Source organism: Panicum virgatum, chromosome 9N (assembly GCF_016808335.1).
Source record: "Panicum virgatum strain AP13 chromosome 9N, P.virgatum_v5, whole genome shotgun sequence".
In the NCBI taxonomy this organism is placed as follows: domain Eukaryota; kingdom Viridiplantae; phylum Streptophyta; class Magnoliopsida; order Poales; family Poaceae; genus Panicum; species Panicum virgatum.
The window spans coordinates 15,622,651-15,640,696 of NC_053153.1; the positions used below are offsets into that span (position 1 = coordinate 15,622,651).

At 47.4% G+C, this 18,046-nt stretch overlaps 2 protein-coding genes across 2 annotated transcripts; one reads left to right on the forward strand and one right to left on the reverse strand.

The window, feature by feature from the left end:
• Positions 1–373: 373 nt before the first annotated feature.
• On the forward strand, positions 374–1,588 carry LOC120688756 (hsp70-Hsp90 organizing protein-like). Its single transcript, XM_039971129.1, has 4 exons — positions 374–541; positions 661–740; positions 885–937; positions 1,575–1,588. Exons 1-4 carry the CDS (start codon positions 374–376, stop codon positions 1,586–1,588), a joined length of 315 nt encoding a protein of 104 aa, XP_039827063.1.
• Positions 1,589–1,601: 13 nt separating this feature from the next.
• Positions 1,602–16,987, reverse strand: LOC120688757 (putative wall-associated receptor kinase-like 16). The gene is made up of 3 exons (XM_039971130.1): positions 16,798–16,987; positions 3,737–3,883; positions 1,602–3,181 (listed from the first exon to the last, which is right to left on the reverse strand). The coding sequence occupies exons 1-3, from the start codon at positions 16,985–16,987 to the stop codon at positions 2,019–2,021; spliced, it is 1,500 nt and encodes a 499-aa protein (XP_039827064.1). The 3' UTR covers positions 1,602–2,018.
• Between the last annotated feature and the right edge of the window lie 1,059 nt (positions 16,988–18,046).

Below are 18,046 nucleotides of genomic sequence, written 5' to 3' on the forward strand. Positions count from 1 at the left end.
AAAACTTGGTACTACTGGTAGAATTTGTTGTCCTCCATTTTTTGTTGTCTCACGATATCCACAAGTAAAATATTCTGAGATGGAAACCAGCAATCAACTAGCTTGGATAGCCTTGGGTTGGTCATGGAACACCACCTCTTTTAAGTAATTTCAGGAGGAGGTTGAGTGATGTGATGTATATTCCCGATGACCTCTTGCGTCTAGCTTTAGGGAGAAATTCTGTGAGGGAATCGCTCTTTGCTTCACATTATTTTATTTCAGCCCAGTCGTACCTAAGAAGCAAATGGCAAGTCTATGAGCTAACGTATGCAGCATTTCTGGAACGTGGCAACAGCAGTAACACCGTCACAGCTAATTTATGTTACTGCAGGCAATGAGGGTGGATCGTTATGATGCTGAATTGTTCGCAAACAGGAGTCTTTGCTGGTTCCGCAGAGGTGATGGGAGAAGGGCTTTGCGAGATGCAGTTAAATGCAAGATACTGCGGCCAAAGTGGGCAAAGGCCTACTTCCGATACGGACAAGCTCTGATGCTCATGAAGGTGCGACAAAACACCCTGGGTCCAGCTCCAGTGTCCAACTGAATTTGATATTTCATTGTCCCTTTCATCTCTCATATAAGTAATTTAACTGGCCATGCGCTTTTAATCGTGTTACTTAGGACTATGAAAAAGCATGTGACACAATCGCTGAAGGTTTAGAGCTGGACCCTCTGAACGATGAGCTCGATAAGCTATACTGGTAAGATAGTAGAGACCAGCCCATTGCTTCTTATGTTTCCTTGCAGCAACTGTAGGACTGCTACAACTAACAACGTTCTGTTTATTTGAATCCACCAACTATACGCCGTTTTCGAGTTTCTACTAATTGGCTTTAACCTTGTAGGGAGGCAATGGAACTGAAGAATGTCGGCAGTGAGCGGCTTAGAGAAAGCACACGTGAAAACTGGATCTCCATTTTCCCTTTTTTTCTTTTCTTGGGATGTTTTTGAGGTTTGGGTAGAAACACTCGGTGGTCAGTAGTTTGCAGCTAGAAACACTGTACGCAGCGGTATCAGGGTCTGCTGTACTCTGGAACAACAGCGCTTGGTGTTCTTCGTTGCCAGGTTGGGAAGCCTGCTGTGAGTGGCTGAATCACGATGTGTTCACCTATATATATGATGCTGGCTGGGAGCATCACACGACGTGAAGGATTTTTTTTCTGGGCTTCAGACCGAGTGTTCCCATGCTTGAATACTCTGCTACTTCTTTTGTCACTCTGCTGAGTTCCTGACGCCATCGGGAGTCATTTACTGTGCCCGGAGATCTTCAGATAACTTGTAGCTACCACGCACTTGGATTGCCTGGCGCCTGGATGATGCGCTGGACGCTCGGCGCGGGCATGCCAAGGCCTACTTGGATGATCCACTGAAAGAGCATTGCTGCTGACGATGTCTGCGCGGGGACGGGCGCAGATGACGACGCGTACAGCATCATCTCTGGCTTTCTCCACTCTCCACCCACCGTTCTGGGAGCACCCGGGCAAGAAGCTGGAGGTTCATGCACTGCTAGTGACTTGGTGATGTTCTCTTGACAGGTTTACATGCTTGAATAATCCAGAACCTATATAAGCATGCTAGATGATCAAGCATGCCAATTAACTCGTGATCATGTTAGTTGTCTAAAAACAAAAAGGAACATACAACAGGAACTACATCCATACATGAATCTGACATCTAAATAAAGGAGCATATGCATACTAGTGAAGAGAAGAAGAACATGACTTGAGATTTGAGAATATAAGAGCATGACAAAATTTAATCCTGGACATCCAAAATGATGCAGAGCGGCCTGAGGGCATGCCAAAGGCTAAACTTTGTTAATGCCCGTATGAAATGCATACCAACAACAAACAGAGCTGAGATTATTCCAAGAAATGCATCCCAATCACCACATGGCTCCTAAGCTGCCTCCCAAGCTGTATCTCCCTGCTCGAATATTGATTACATTCTCCGATGCTTTGCACTTCTTTGGATAACGGTCAATTCATCGCAACACCATCATCATCCTCGAATTCATCTCTTACCATATATCCTTTTTTGAAAGACATTACCATAGATCCTTTCTTCTTGGATACTTGAAGACCTTCGAGTGCATGTTCCACCTCTCGCATTGTAGGTCGGTCCTCAGCTCTTAAATTTATGCATGATGCTGCAAGTACGGAAACTTCTTGGACTTCTTTGCCACCTTCCTCTATAATTTGTGGATCCAATATTTGGGAAATATTCCCCTCTCTAAGAAGGCTCACAAAATGTGCAACAAGGCCTTCACCATCGGAGGTCAAATATGAAAATGGTTTCTTCCTGGTGAGCAACTCCACAAGAATGACACCGAAGCTAAAGACATCGCTTCTTTCAGTAAGACGGCCCGTGTAGAAGTACGAAGGGTCCAGATATCCAATAGTTCCTTGCACCTTTGTGGTTAACCCTGTGGAATCCACCGGAGCGTACCTTGAAGCTCCAAAGTCTGAAACCTTTGATGTCATAGCATCATCAAGAAGTATGTTGCTAGACTTGATATCTCTATGTATTACAGGGATTGAAACTGACCAGTGAAGATATGCAAGAGCTTTTGCGGTTTCAGTGGCAATCCTCAATCTACTGTCCCATGTTATAGAAGTTGGCCCTTCGACATGAAGATGGTAAAAAAGAGTTCCGTTGGAAATGAACTCATAAACCAATAATGGGACCTCAGTTTCCAAGCAACACCCTAAAAGTTTCACTATGTTCCTATGGTTTATCTGGGAGAGGATTGCTACCTCGTTTATGAACTCGTCGATTTCTTTCTGGACAGTTATTTTTGACTTTTTGATGGCTACTACTTGTAGGTCCGATAGAATCCCCTTGTACACGGTGCCATGCCCTCCACCACCAATCTCACGAGATTTGTCAAAGTTGTTTGTTGCCTTTTCGAGCTCATCCAGCGTGATGATCATCCTTTCAGCAATGTCGGCCCTTTGTGATACTAACTGATGCAACAACTGCCCACGATTTTGGCTGAAGAATTTTTGTTTCAACTTTCTAATCCTCCTATGTCTGATCTTTTTGGTAACAAATATTGCAGCAAGAAGCAAAAGTATAAGGCCTGCCCCGCTACCAAGACCTATACCAGCGCTGAAACCTGAAAGTGTGTGAAGGTATATTGCTGTCACTTCCATAGCCAAATCCTAGAGATGTGAAACGGAAAGAAAATATTCAAATGATAAAGATAAAATGGTAATGTTTGGTTGTCCTCATGCACATGTTTTTGAACTGAAATGATTGCATATATGTGGCGCCACGTTTGGAGCATTTGTGTACAACTGTGATACATGATTTAGTTCCACGATTACAAGTAGTATATATCTAGCTGACACGAGAGAGATCGCACCACATGGTAGTTAGAATCCACTATTATTAATTAATCTGAACATGTGTCAGTTTGTCTTAGCTGTTCCATTAACAATGTCAACTTCAGCCTCCGTCAGGATCGAAGGCCAGAGGTATATATAAAGAAAATCAACACGGAGGGAGATGAGATGAGGGGTATATATCTGTAAAATATTTTGTTGGTTTTGGCGCTGAGATTTGCGAACTCTACTTTGATGAGGTTCAAGAGACAAAAACACTAGATGATTTAAGTTGGCAAAAGTTACCGGTATGTGAGAAAACAAGCAGCAGTTGGTAATGTGTTTTGGGCAGGCAAATTAACGGTACTGACCTGTCAAAGCAGCCGGGGCGCAGCCACCTTTCTGAGTGTGGTCGCCATTGGTTCGTGGCGGGCACCGGCAGACGAACCGTCCCTCCGTGTTGGAGCAGTCGCCGAAGCAGCCATTGACCTCCGGCGGCAGCTTGCACTCGTTGATATCTGCATGATTTCGGGTCGATCGCACCCATTTGAAATTGAAACCGACGGAGGAAGAAGACTAAGTGTGTTGGTGATATGCCCAAGAGCCCATCATCACAATACGGTTTAAAGGCCCAAGAGGATATTGATCCAAGAGGGATTAGGGTTACTAATGGGCCTATGAGATAGAAGCCCATTAGTACGCCCTATATATACGAGGGAGGGGCTAGGGGGGCGACACCCCAGTGAGCCGCGCCACCTCCTAGTCGCCGCCCCTCCCTCTCTCTCTCGGCCGCCGCCCTTGCCGTGCGTGCGGTGCTAGCACACCGACGCCCGGCGTTTCATCCCCGTACGTGTGGACTCCGTGGAGGCGCTGCTGCGACTGCTGCGCTGATCGGCTGCTGGGATCAAGTACGAGGAGCTCGGTTCGTGGGACGTGATCGACTACTTCCTCTACATCGACGCGCGACTTCTTCCGCTGCGCTGTGCGTCTAGTGGTAACGATCTATGATCTTCTACTCGCAAGTATCTTGGGTATATGCGGTAGTGATGCTAGCGTAGCCTACCCGTTTCCCTACAGTGGTACCAGAGCCATCTTGCGTAGTTTTTGGTCTGGATCTTTTGCATATAGGTGATATGTTGTTGTAGTAGATTGGATCTATTACTTTTGCACGGTTTGATTAGATCAATTGGTCATAAGGGGTTAAAACTGGAGCGAGTTGATTGCGCGGCATATGACAAAAGATTAGTTTGTGTTCTTTCTCTGTTATGCATACGACATGTCCCTACCGGCTGGAATCACCATCGGGACTAACTGTGTGCATAGTCAGCAGATTGAACCAACAGATCAAGGTCATGTGTAGATGCAGTCTTCTCAAGTGCAAAGTTTGCACGGTCAAGGTGATTGACCTAGTGAAAATTGAGGCATTATGAATGGCTCGGACCGCCGTTGCTTTCTCGCTGTAGCGGCTTCTCAAGCGCTACTTTGGTAGAACACGTCGTACGCCTAACTTGTTTTTGCAGGGTGTGATGTGAATGGTATGGCCTCAATGTCATGTGATGATGTATGTGATGATTTGTGCGGCCTGCGTGTCGCAAGTTAACACAACCGGGTTGAGGTTGCACCATTATTGTATAACGACCTGCGTGTCGACTTGTGATGTTTGAATCCTCATGTAATTATTTCACTAGCTATTAGATGTAGTAGCTTAGTATCTTTTCATGGAGGCTTCAATCATGATGGCGATGATGATCACCACAAGACAGAACGGATGGCAATGGAGGTCACCTTGGAGCCATGGCGATGGTGCCCATTGTGATGCAAGAGGCCATACTATTCACAATATAATATGATTATATGCTTGTGATATTTATTTTCCTGTCATACTATTCTTTCATGCTTTTACATATGGTGGATGCTTTAATCATGATAGAATAGCTTCCCTCAGAAAAGGTTGAGTTTTTGATGCCTTTTACCAATAGCTGCACCTATAAATTTTGATCGTTGTGTGGTAGGTTTACCAAAGTAGAGTACCCTCAGCTATCACTTTTGTATAGGGTGGATGTCGGACATTCACAAGCATAGTATTGGTTTACTCAGCAAAGCTATCAAAACAGTTTTGGGCTTTAAGGCATAGGGTTGGGGCCGGGGCATTGGATGCCACCCAACAAACAAGAGTCGCATAGAGATGTGATTAGTAATTTATCACTTACCTGTATCACTACTTTTCTAGCCGTGATGCTAAAGCTCACTAGAATTTTAGTGATTATGGATCTTGAACCACTATATGTCATTAGAGGGAAGATGACTTTGATATAGTAGGTTGTCTTTTGTTAAGTCAGTTAATGAAAGTCTTTACATAAACTTAGTGCTGAAATCTTGCTTTACTTTAATGTTGTAGATCATGTCTGCCAGTAACAATTCCGCTTTCAATTTGCGTTCTGTTCTTGAGAAAGAAAAGTTGAATGGAACAAACTTTATTGATTGGTACCGCAACCTGAGAATTGTTCTCAGGCAAGAGAAAAAGGAGTATGTTCTTGAGCAGCCATATCCTGATGATCTCCCTGACAATGCAACTGCTGCTGATCGCAGAGCTTATGAGAAGCACTGCAATGACTCACTTGAGAAAGAAATAAATGGGTCATATATTAATGATGAAGAACTAACTAGTATACGAATAAACTGAGAGGTTGAGACATGGGCTGCAAGAATTCTTGCAAACACAATGGAGAATGGACTGAGAGGTGGGCTACGAGTGAGCTGAAAGAATTCTTGTTGCAGCCAGCATCTAGCTATATTATTAACTTGCTCTAATGCAAATACGGGTATATCCGCGTGGGTGTGACCATGTTGGAGGAACCTACATCTCATCTCACCAAACACGCTACCCAGCCATGAGACTTGATATCCTTAACTATTTTATATCAAAATGAAAAAAATGTCAAAAATAAGAAGAAGAAACAACCTCTTTTTAGTACGGATCGGATCAGATCAAGGAAACTAGACCTTGTTTAGGCCGGGAAGACAAAAGAAAAAAATAATTGGAGAACTCCATTTATTTCGCATAAAGCGTACTATATATCAAGGTCCATACATCAATCTGTACAAATGTAAATTAATACTCCCTCCGTTCTAAATTATAAATCATTTCAAAAAATTTGGAGAGTCAAACTATCTCAAAGTTTGACCAAAATTATAGAAAAAACACAAAAATTTATGCAAATAGATATACTATGAGAATATAATTAACAAAGAATCTAATGATACTTAATTGGTATCGTAAATGTTATCATGTTGTTATATAAATTTGATCAAACTTAAAAAAAATTTGATTCTCCAAATTTTTTGAAATGACTTATAATTTAGAACGGAGGGAGTATAAGCTAACCTCCTATGGTATACCTTCGGCGACAGAGCGCAGGAGGAGACGCGCCACCGTCCGGCAGACGCGCCGAGCCAACGCGGCGGCGCACGTCCTCCGGTAGCCGCTCCGATCCGCCAGGTGCATCAGCTTGCTCGATCAGATTGATTGATCTGGCAACTGGCAACGCTCTCGTGCAAGATTGCATTGCTCTGGCATTGGATTCCTTCGTCTGGATTCGTATCCGAGTTTCATGAGCGGCTGTCCCTGTCCCTGATCGGATTGGGTGTTTCAGTTTCTTTGCTCAAGCGCCAATGGCTCGGCGCCTCAGCTGCCAACTGTGTTCAAGATCAGCCGCACGGCCACCGCAGGCGACATCTCTGAAATCAGCGCGACGCCGGGCGCCGGCAAAGCAGAGACCGTGGTGACGATGAATCACGAGGCTACTTCTTTGAGTTGATCCTGTACCGTGTTGACCAGAGAGCCTCAATAAAATCCTAAAAGAAATTGAAAATTGGCATTTTTCGTTCGAACCGTTTTGTTTTTACTGGAACTCGCAAAATTTTCTGGTGAAACAACGATCTTTTGTTCGAATCTGAATCCAAACCTGCAGCTAAAATTTGTAAGGGGTCCTCTCCTAGGTGCGCCCAAAATTCTTTTCGGGCAGCTACAATAAATGCCTAAAGCATAACGCAGTTCGTCAGCCTATTTTCATTTCCACAACTCAACCTTTTCAACAGAATAGTAATATGAAAGCACTAAAACGATCGCACGAAACCGGAGCGCAGCCGCAGCATGCCAAATGAATGAAACATAATTACTGCATGACTTGTGGGCTTGTGGGTGGCAACACTGGCATGCTTACAGTTACAGGTTACAATCTAGCTAGCCAGGATGAATTTAACGACGAAGGATTGCACATATATACTCCATGGGCTTACATTGATGGCACTCATATGATTACTCCATTAAACTTACCCTTTGCTTTTATTGGATTTCACTGAAGTGTTGGAGGGAACCAAAATACTTGTTTAGATTGACAAAAAGTTTAGAATGGCTAATCCTAGTTTTTCTCTAGCATGAGCTGATCGGCATAATATTTCCCCTCTCTCCGACCAGCATGCAGTGGCAGGTGCAAGCCCACCCTTTGCTTCAACCTAGTACCATGGTTGTTCCTGCGCAGACTGGCTAGGCAAGGCATTGCGCGATCGCCAGGAGGAAGCTAAGTGTGGCGTGACAGCAGCGTCGGCAAGATGCGTTGGCGCTGAGACTGGACACCCTTGACATCACCGCCTTTACCAACAAGGAGATGGGGTGGCGGCGGTATGAAGTTCTTCGACGATTGCAGCAGCCATAATGACTCATTTGCCAATAATTGACACCTTGAGAAATGAACATGCTGCCTAGCTACTTAATTGAGAAATGATGTTTTTTGCTACTTAATTTCCTCATTTGCCAATAATTGACACCTTAGGCAGGAAATATTAACTTTAGAACCACAAAAAAATCATAGTAGATTTGACTTGAAGTACTCTTCTAATCCCACACAGCTCATTTGGATTTTGGAAATGTATTGTACGATAGTGGTTGTCAAAACCATCGAGTATTCATCTTCTGTACAACTTTTGCAGTACATCATTTTCTTCTGTAGTACTTCATTTTCTTCTGCACAACTTTTGCACTGTCGAACGGAACACTATGCAAAATCATCACACGTACTCCCACAGCATGATAAATGAATGAAAAAACAGTTTTCTTGATGACTTGCAGCAATGCTTGGCCACAGGCTGGAGAGCTACGATGAATTTAGGACTCCCGCGATTTGCTCTTGCCAGAGCTAGCTATATTATAATGCATACGCGTGGTCACATTGGAGGAATCTAATAAGCATCTCATCTCACCAAACACGCTAGCATGGTGAGATAATGACATTGGGTTTTCACCCGCCACATCAGACATGAAAGGCCGACATCCAAATCGTTGGCCTCCGACAGGAGCCTCGTGCTAGAGATGCTCGATGAAATGACGCCAATAGCACCATCAACATGGTCCCAAGGAGGGATGGGCTTTCACCCGTATCCCAGCCAACAACATCACCACTGCGATGTTGCCATACGTCCGAGCAAACAATTGCCGGCACCCGCCATCAGGAAGCCGCCAACACATAGCGGCACGGGGTTGACCAGCCGCCGCCAAAAGCCAAAGCCAGGCCCTTGCCGCGTCAAATACGTCGCCGCTCCAGCAGACCGTGGCAGTCGCGAACACCGACGCAACTGGACCATGCCGCACCGACCGCCGCAATGAAACTGGGCCGAGCCAGACGCGGACATTGGCGCCACCGCAGTGAAGAGGGTTGGTCGCCGCCCATGCCGAGCAATATCAAGCACCGGCCGCCGGCGTCGCCATAGCCGAGTCAAGCAAGCGCCCGACGCACACACAGCCAAATTCTGGCCCTACCGCCGCCGCCGGGGATCGGCCTCAGGCTACTGTTGATGGACATTATTTCACGTTCTGATTGCCAATTTCTCGGAAATAAATTGATCTCTTACACTATGTTCTATGTATATTTTATTTAATTCTAATAAGTTCCACAAGTATTGGATGAGTTGTGCCTATAGGAGATCATAGTCCAAAGATGGTCGAAAACGGAGAAAATCCAGGCCACCCGGCCTCAACCGTGCCGGCCGGCCTGACACCTCAACATACAGGGGTACACCCTTGTTACAGGAGCAACGTGACATGCTCACAATGCCTCTGAACTGGGAAATCACCTCTAATTTAGTCGGTGGATCCGGAAGACATGTGAATCAAGTAGAGGACCCACAAGTTAGCGCCCAGATCTGTAAACGTGGAAGTTACCCAACTCAGAGGCAATGTGGAGCGTTGATCTTCAAAGTCGGTGAAACGGAGGGCCAACAGGCCTCGGGACCAGGCCACCCGGCCTCCCCCGGGCCGTCCGACCTGAGATTCCAACATCCGAGGAAAATACCCAACTTTCCGACCTCCTGGAGTTAATCAGAGACGTCCAAGCGAAGTCGGTGTACACTTGGTGCTAGAGCCAGGATGATCGGCCTAGGCCAGGCTGCCCAGCCCCACACTGCAGCCTCCGGAGCTCCCCTTTCGCGTGAAGTTCAAACCAAGTCAGGGGTAGCGTACTCTTGCAGCGATTACTCGTTTACCGACATCTGGCCACTATAAATAGGACCCCATTCATCACTTGTAAACACACACCAAAGGAGTTCTCTTCACTCTCTCATTTCTAGAGTAGGATTAGTAGTTGGGAGTTACAGTCCAGTCGATCTTGTCTTGGGGATCCGGAGTCGTCATCGGAGCTCGGTATAAACTCTTGTATCTTTTTCTTTGACTTTATCAATATAAGTAATCTTTTTTATTTACTTGAGTCAGCTTTACTTTTCACAAGTCGTTTATCTTTTCAAGTACTAGCACTTGTCTGCGGAAGTAGTTTACTTCTAGTTCAGTTTAAGTTATCCCTCTTGTTTGTCGGAGCTTGTCTTATGGGTTTTCTCGCCCGGACTAGTGAACTCAAATTAGTTCGCTAGGTTGAGGGGGATTTCTGTTGAAGGCCTCAACAGAAATCCTAGTACCGAGAGCAGATGTAGTGTCTGACTCAGTGTTAGCTAGGAGTTTGTAACATCCCGAAAATTTGCCCAAATAAATCACCCGCTAAAAATATTATTTTCAAAACCTTTTTCAACGCTGAGCTCAAATCACTCCAAAATTATTTTCCGCACGAGCTCCCAATCTCCCAAAATCATGTCCCGGCAATCCGCCGTCTCGACACCAGTACCAATCGTCGTCCTATCCCCTTTCCCTTTCTCTCGTTCCGCGTGCTCGTCGCTGACCGGCCGAACGCCGCAGCGCGCGCGTGGCCGACCGCCGCCGCGAATCCCGCCGACTGCTCTATCTCTTTCTCTCTCTCCATTTTTCTTTTTCCATTTTTCTTTTTTCTTTTTTCCCTTTTCTTTTCCGCCTCCTTTCCTTTCTCCTTCTCCCTCTTCTCCTCCTTTCCCTCACGCGTTGCACGAGCAGAGCTCGGTACGCCGGCCCCCCTTGCGCCGAGCCCCTCCCTGGGCGTCGCCTCCCCCGCTTGCGGCTGCTGCTCGCCCGTTCCGCCCTCTGCGCACGTCGTACCCCCCTTGCCCGCCTCGGCGCTCGCGCCCACCCCGACGAGCCACGGCAAAGCAGAGCCGGCCGCGCACACGGCGCCTCGCCATTGGCTGCCGCCCCTCCCACTTGCGCCGCCCCTCCATCCTCTCGTCCTCTCGCCGTCGCATCCGCGCCACAGCACCACGCTATAGGACGCCCAGCAAGTGGCCGAGCAAGCCCCACTATTGACGGTGCTTAAGTGCCATTTTCACCAGTCAACTATACTCAATAATAAAGAAAAACTGCATGCCTTACTCGCATATTTGTATCACTAACCTTGCTCCACAGTTGTTTTTGAGTTTTGTACATTTCAGATGAGCAGGAGCGGAATAAGACGAAAACACGCAGTAGACGCCATACAACTACGCAAAATATCGCGTCTGGCGTCACCCACTTACAAGGAGGGCCCATCTGGCCGAGCAAACGGGCGCGCCACGCATAATGCATACAAAGAAAGATATCAGGACCCACATGTCAGCCTGCCAGAGAAGGATAAGGACGAGAGGCGGCCAGGTGGGGCCGGCCGACCCCCTGGGTCGGCCGAACCTGGCTGGCCTCCCGTCCAGGTGCATTTCGAGGAGGAGTCGGCCCCAAGTCTCCTGATTACCTTCCATACGTGCATTTTGTGGGAACCGACCTCCACTAGTATAAATAGGGCCCCCTCTCACCCCTCACACACACACACACACACACACACACACACACACACACACACACACACACACACACACACACACACACACTTCATTCCATTCTCTCCAAGAAGGCTTTCCTCTCTCTTGCTCTCTTAGCTAGGTAGTGGAGCTAGGCTAGTTCTCTTTAGCGAGCAGGTCGTACTCGGGGTCGTTGAGCAATCCTCGGCTCCTGGTATGGCTTTGTATCCGACTTGTCAGACTTCTATTCATAATATAGAGTTCTGCCATGGTTACTTTACTATCTTGATAGTTTATCAATCCATGCTTAGATCGTTCATAAGTTATGCTACGATCTTGGTTAGGCCAGATGATCCGGGTACGGATAGATGTTCGTTGTGCTTTCGGGCTTGCTATAGTGTTTTACTCGTCCATCCGAAGGGTGGGAGACCTGGGGGTACTAGAGTAGTGACTTCATACACGAGCGTGGTGCTCGGGTATGTGGGATCCTTCGGATATGACCGTGCTCCACGGTGTGACTGGGGTAGACGACAGGTGGTGACAGCCCTGTCCGTCCGGCGTAACAGCGGTGTTGCGTTTAGCGTACTCCCCGACGTTCGAGTTCGGTGTAGGAGTTCATTCAAAGAGGTAACGGGACTGGATGTACTCCGGTGCGGGACCTTCTCCCCGCTATCCCATTTTTCTGGCACATGCAATCCTAACCATGATCTAACATAATCCCAGCTTTGGATAGAAGCACTAGGACACCTAACCTAGCCTATGCTCCAGCTGACTTGACGTAGGATAGAGTAGTCCTTTGTTTTATAGTTTCTCTCATTTATTCCTTCCTCTTGGAGTGTGGATGTGTGCTGTGTCGCATTACCCTTGCTTATTCTTTATCTGTACTTACCCCTGTTAGAGTATTGCCTATTGATTGAGGCACAATGTCATGGTTAATGTTGAGTACAATACATTTGCCACTGCCGTCCTTTGAGACACAAATAAATGACGATACCCTTACTCTCCGGGTGAAATGCTATAACGGTATATCCGTGCACTTGCGAATCCATCTGTAATCGTATTGATTATACCACGAGAGTGGCACCCCTTGGGTGCAATTGCTAGGATGGGTTCGGCGCCCTCATTCCTAGTGATTGCACTAAGGACTGCCAACAGGCTTTTCTGGCACTGTTGCTAAGGATTAACCATTCCTAGTGATTGCGCTAAGAAATGTCAACACCCACCTCCATTAATCGCCGTCCTTGAGCTCGCCGGCCACCACCGTCGCGCCCCCCTCTTTCCCACCATGCCTCGGGCTATAAATAGGCCCTCGCGCAGCCATCAAGCACCACAAGCTCACCCGCCACCTCCAGCCCTCCCCCCAATGCCCGCAGCGCCGCCACCACCACCATCTCCGGCGACCTCCACCGCCCACCGCGGGCACGCCTCCACGGGCCGCCTCTACTCGAGACAGGTAGGGGAATAGAACCCCCTAGCCCTCCTCTCTGTTTCCCCCTCCTCCATGGCTGCCCCAAGCCCCCAGGGCCGCGGACCCGAGGCCGCCGGCGCCTCCTCCCCCTCCTCTGTTATTCCTGTGTCGACAGGTAGAAGAAAGGGGGCAATTTTGCCTTGAGCCCCCTGTTCTTCCCCCTTTTCTTTTAAGAGCCCTCCCACTCTCTCTATTTTCCTTTTTAAAGAAAACCCCCTCTATCTTTGATAATTCCAATCTACCCTTCCACTTTACAAAATAATTATGAATAGGTCCTAGCCATTTCCAGAGTGACCCAAAATGTTCCCAATAATTATAATTAAGCCCTTGCCATCTCGAGAATATTTCCAAAAGAAGCCCCTCTCTTATTTCTTTTAATGAATAAGCCCCTCCACTATATAAAATTAATTCTAAATAGACCCTTGTCCTTTTTTGGAGTAGCCCAAATATTTTCAAAAATATTAATCAAGTCCTTCCACCCTAAAACTAATTACAAATAGGCCCTCGGATCCCTATTTAGCCCCTAGACCCCTCTTCGACCTGCCATCTCATGTGCCAAACATCCTCCGTTTGCCCCGAAACTTTACCACGCCTTTTCTAATGTAAATTCGGCCGTGCCATTAGAAAACCACCCAAAAATATTACTCCTATCTCCATATCTTAATTTTTCCCGACCCGAGCTCAACAATAAAACCTTTATTTCTTTTTCTTTATTGTGTGCTTGTTTGTGTGCGCTGTAGACCACGGTGTGAAGGAGGAAGAACCCATCGACGAGCAGTACCGCGAGCAAGTGTGTGAGGACCAGTACCGCGACCCCAAACCCGAAGGACAGTACCTCGATCAGGACTTCCTGGAAGGCTTTGAGAACGGCAAGTTCAATCCCATCCTTTGATGCATATTTTGTCCCAGTTTTATAAACACAACCTATTGGCCTGTTTTACAAAATTGCATATGTTTTTACTGCTGAAACATGGTTGGATAGCCACCCCTTGACTTGTTATAACCATTCCTTGACCACCTAGATTGATGTCTACATGCGATTCGTTCTATGTGGATGTTAATCACGCTAGAATTGCTTAGGACCTTATACTTCTTCTACTACACATCAAATATTATTATTTATAAAGGAAAATGTGTGTGTGTGTCTGGGAAGGAAAAAGGTGGATTTATGGAAAACAAATGAAAGTTGTGTCTCGATGTGATGGATGGCATTTGTGTGAATTGCCAGAAGGTGTGCTTGTACCTTTGTGGTTGAGCAAGAAGGTTGGGAGATATCCATCTTGTCACAATTAAGGTCCGAGTTGATGTGTCATTTTACCTAACTCAACTATCGTGCAAACCACTCGACCGTTGTGTGTGGCAACGGCTTAGCATAAACCCCACTAGTTAGTCTGATAGTCATCAGGAGAGCTGAGAGCAACGGGTGATCAAAGAGAAGGGATAAACTCTGTGTGACTTATGCCCCGGTTAAACCTCGGTGATGGGTCAATGACCCCATGGTGGATCCCGTGGTGGCTAGTCAGGTCTAGCTAAGGTGGGTAATGGCTTGATTGGGATCTACACCGATACTAAGGTGATCGTGCTGTGGTACCCCACTTGTGGGTAAAGTTGCACACCTCTACAGAGTTAAAACCTATTCGAATAACCATGCCCACGGTACTGGGCGAGTTACGGTTTGGTCACATAACTAGCGTTTCGTCAGGGGATGGTTGGGATGGCGTGTGTGTTTTGGAAAAGTGTCCGGCAGCTGTGCCGTGTGCTACGGCAGATGAGGAGTCCGGTAGCAACTTTTAAAATTTTGGATCCTATGTGGATAAACCCCACCGATTAGAAAAGAATTGTTTTGAAAACCTATTTCAAAATAAACCCTTGCATGGGTTAAAATTAGCTTTTCGCAAATTAAACCATAGCCTTATCCTTGATTTATCCTGTGCATGAACTCTGTTTATACCCCCTCCGTGGGTGCGGTTGGACTTGTTGAGTACGTTTGTACTCACCCCTTGCTTAATTTTTACAGAGGAAGATCCAGACTTTATTCCCGAGGACGTTGAGTAGGGGTTCTGTTCTACACCCAACCTTGTCTGTGGATAGGGTCACCCGCAGAAAGCTTGGTATGGCGCAAGACTTTGATGACCTCTTCGTAGTTAATATCGTTGTTTGGGTTTTAGTTGTTATCCTCGCGATAGTGGCGCTTCATTACCCATTACCGTGCAGAGTTGTACGGTGATGTATCATCTGATGTAATAAATATGTTATCAGCCCCTATGACTGATATTTATATCACATTTAAGTCACCTCTTATGAGGATATACTTCAGGTGATATCAGGGCTGTAGGTTGGCCGTAGGACGTGACCCCTAGGATCGAGACCCTTTTTCAAGCCTTTCCACATTAGGACTTTTCTTGTTTAGCTTTTTTTCCACACACACACTCACCTGACTCTTGCCCTGTTCCAGATGGCTGATAATGGATGGAGTAACGGAATCTGCTTCGCAGAGCCTGGCCTCCCTAAGTTATTGTTACTCAGCCTAGAACGCGTCGGTGTTGTGGACACACCAGAGTACATCTACCGGGAGTACGACTCCAGGGGCACCCGTCGGTGTGACATAATGATCTTTGTGGGAAAGAGCACCCGCTATCCTGACGTGGAACCCTAGTTCATCTCCACCACTGGCTTTTGCTTCCCAGACACCTACCGAAAGGCCGCCCGAAAAGCCCTACGACGTCTGCGTGTGGTTTACAAACATCATCTTCAGCGGACTCCTATGTGATTTTTCCCGCCTACTGAAGGAAGAGGAAGCTCATGGATTGCCCGGATGAGAGGACTTGGAAGGGAAGAAGAAGAACTAGAGGATACGGTCTCCCACCTATCCATCTACCTCACCGGCTTGGACCAACTCTACCGCGAACAGGCGGCACAACCGAAATACCAAATCCGCAGGGTAGAAAAAGCAATCGAAGAGATGGAGTCACAACAGATAAGAGCCGTACAAGCCGAGAATTCCCTAGCCACTCTTCAAACCCATTGGCAAAACCACGAGGCTCACAGAGGAGCAGGTGGATGGTTAGAAGAGGAACCCGAAGAAACCCAATGGGATAAGGGTACTCAGACCGAAGATGAGATGTTGGAGCAGTGTCTTCCACTATAGAAGTGCCCTATCCAGATAGAGGAAGAATCCCCATGATAGGAGAGTAGTACACCTAGGCTAGAGTCTCTATCCTAATAATCATGTATCCATGAAAAATGTACCCCACTCTGTTGTAATAATAAGAACCATCTATCTCCTTTGTACCCAAGTATCTGTGCAAGGCTTGTTCACCCTATCTTTGTTTTTAGATGGCTGAGGAAGGATGGACCCAGGGCATTTGCCAAGCTGCCCCTGGCTTCCCCAGCCTTTTGATCAATGCCCTGGAGAGCCTTGGTGTTTCGGAATGCCCAAGGTACTACAGCAGGGAGTACGAGCACCATGGTACCCTCCGCAGCAGGGTGATCCTGGTCATCACCAAAAGTGACCGCTACCCCGACATCCAGCCATGGCGAGTGACCACCACCGGGTTTAGGTACCAAGACACCTATCCCTTTGTCGTCAGGAAGGCACTCCGTTATCTGTGCCGAATTTTTGAGGGACACCTCGCCCCCACACCAATGAGGATCTTTCCTCCGGCCATCAGAACCCCAGTTTGGGAGGCTCGCATGAGAAGCCTGGAGCGGCGCCGCCATGAGAAGGACCCCTATACCAAGTGGCTACTTACCTAGGCTCCTTGGATCAGCTCTGAGAGAGCAGACCCATCGGGCCGAGCAAGTAGAGCTCGTGGTAAGGATGCATCAAATCCGGGTGGCTCAAGCCGAGGTAATAGCCGCAGCCGCGGTCAGTGGTGAGGCGGTTGCCCGGGAGAGCCTCAGGCAGGCCCGGGATCTGCGTATACAGGAATGGACCAGAAGTGGAATGCCAGTCCCGACAATTAGATAAACCCATGTCCTACTTGGGACGCCCTTCATGGGATGGGGACCACTTTTGGGGACCCCACAAGCCCCACCCGAGAACCCTGAAGGGCCTACTGTCGCCGATGAAGGAGAAACTGCTGAGCAACCCCTGGAACACAGAAACCTAGAGAACGGTGAGCAAGGACTGCTCATTCCCCTGGAGGCACACTCCATCCCAGAAGAAGGCTCGCCCCGCGAGTAGCATGTCCCAAAGCCACCCTAGAAAGAACCCACTCAGGCCAACGAGTCTGCCTGAACGCCAGTGACCGTCAAGGGATGAAGCCATGTTGTCCGAAGTTAGAGTTGTGCCCCCCTCTTTTGGAGTTGTGTACCCAGACATGTAGTACGCATTTTGACCTTGCCCCAGTGTTGTACCCCCTCTTGCAGTAATGCAGTTGTTTGTGCTTGTTGCTTGCTAGCCTGTGTGTTTGTTGTTAGTTGGTGTGCCTTCGGCCGGAGGTGGATTCTGCCTTTTCAAAAATACGAACTAAATAATTTAAACATCACTTAATCCTAATCCCAGTCTCACAAAGACTCTATCCAATCTACAGATGGCTTCCCGACACGGTTCAAGACCCTCCCACAGTTGGGCCTCTACAGCCCCTGGCGCAGAAGGACCACAAAATGAGCACGGACAGGACCATCTCAGAGAACAGAAAGTGAACCAGAACGAAGGAGGGAACCAAGAAGAAGTGCCACTGCCACCACCTCCACCTGTTGGAGACCTGGTACAGGCGATAAACAATCAGACCCTCATACTAGAAGCCCTGACCAATGCCCTCGTCAATAAGCAGCTACGAGAGCAGACCATGAATGATAAGCGGACAGCTTTCCTGAGAACTAAGCCACCCACCTTTGCTGGAGGCAGATGACTGGCTGCGTGTGATCAAAAGGAAGCTTGAGCCATTCGAATGCCAAGACCGAGACAAAGTTCTTCTGGCAGCTCACCAACTCACCGAAATTGCCTTAACTTGGTGGGAGAATTACTGTGCCGCTGCCGAAGATGCCACCACCATCACTTGAAACGAATTTGTGAAAGAGTTCTGCCGCT

Excerpts from the sequence above, each read along its gene's own strand:
- LOC120688756 (XM_039971129.1), top strand. The coding sequence starts at position 374 with ATGAGGGTGGATCGTTATGATGCTGAATTGTTCGCAAACAGGAGTCTT. Across the intron at positions 542-660 it reads AAGCTCTGATGCTCATGAAG|GACTATGAAAAAGCATGTGA; the intron begins GTGCGACAAAAC and ends CGTGTTACTTAG. Across the intron at positions 741-884 it reads GAGCTCGATAAGCTATACTG|GGAGGCAATGGAACTGAAGA; the intron begins GTAAGATAGTAG and ends TTAACCTTGTAG.
- LOC120688757 (XM_039971130.1), bottom strand. The coding sequence starts at position 16,987 with ATGGGTTTATCTAATTGTCGGGACTGGCATTCCACTTCTGGTCCATTC. Across the intron at positions 3,884-16,797 it reads CTACTTGCTCGGCCCGATGG|ATATCAACGAGTGCAAGCTG; the intron begins GTCTGCTCTCTC and ends GAAATCATGCAG. Across the intron at positions 3,182-3,736 it reads CGCCCCGGCTGCTTTGACAG|CAATATACCTTCACACACTT; the intron begins GTCAGTACCGTT and ends TGGAAGTGACAG.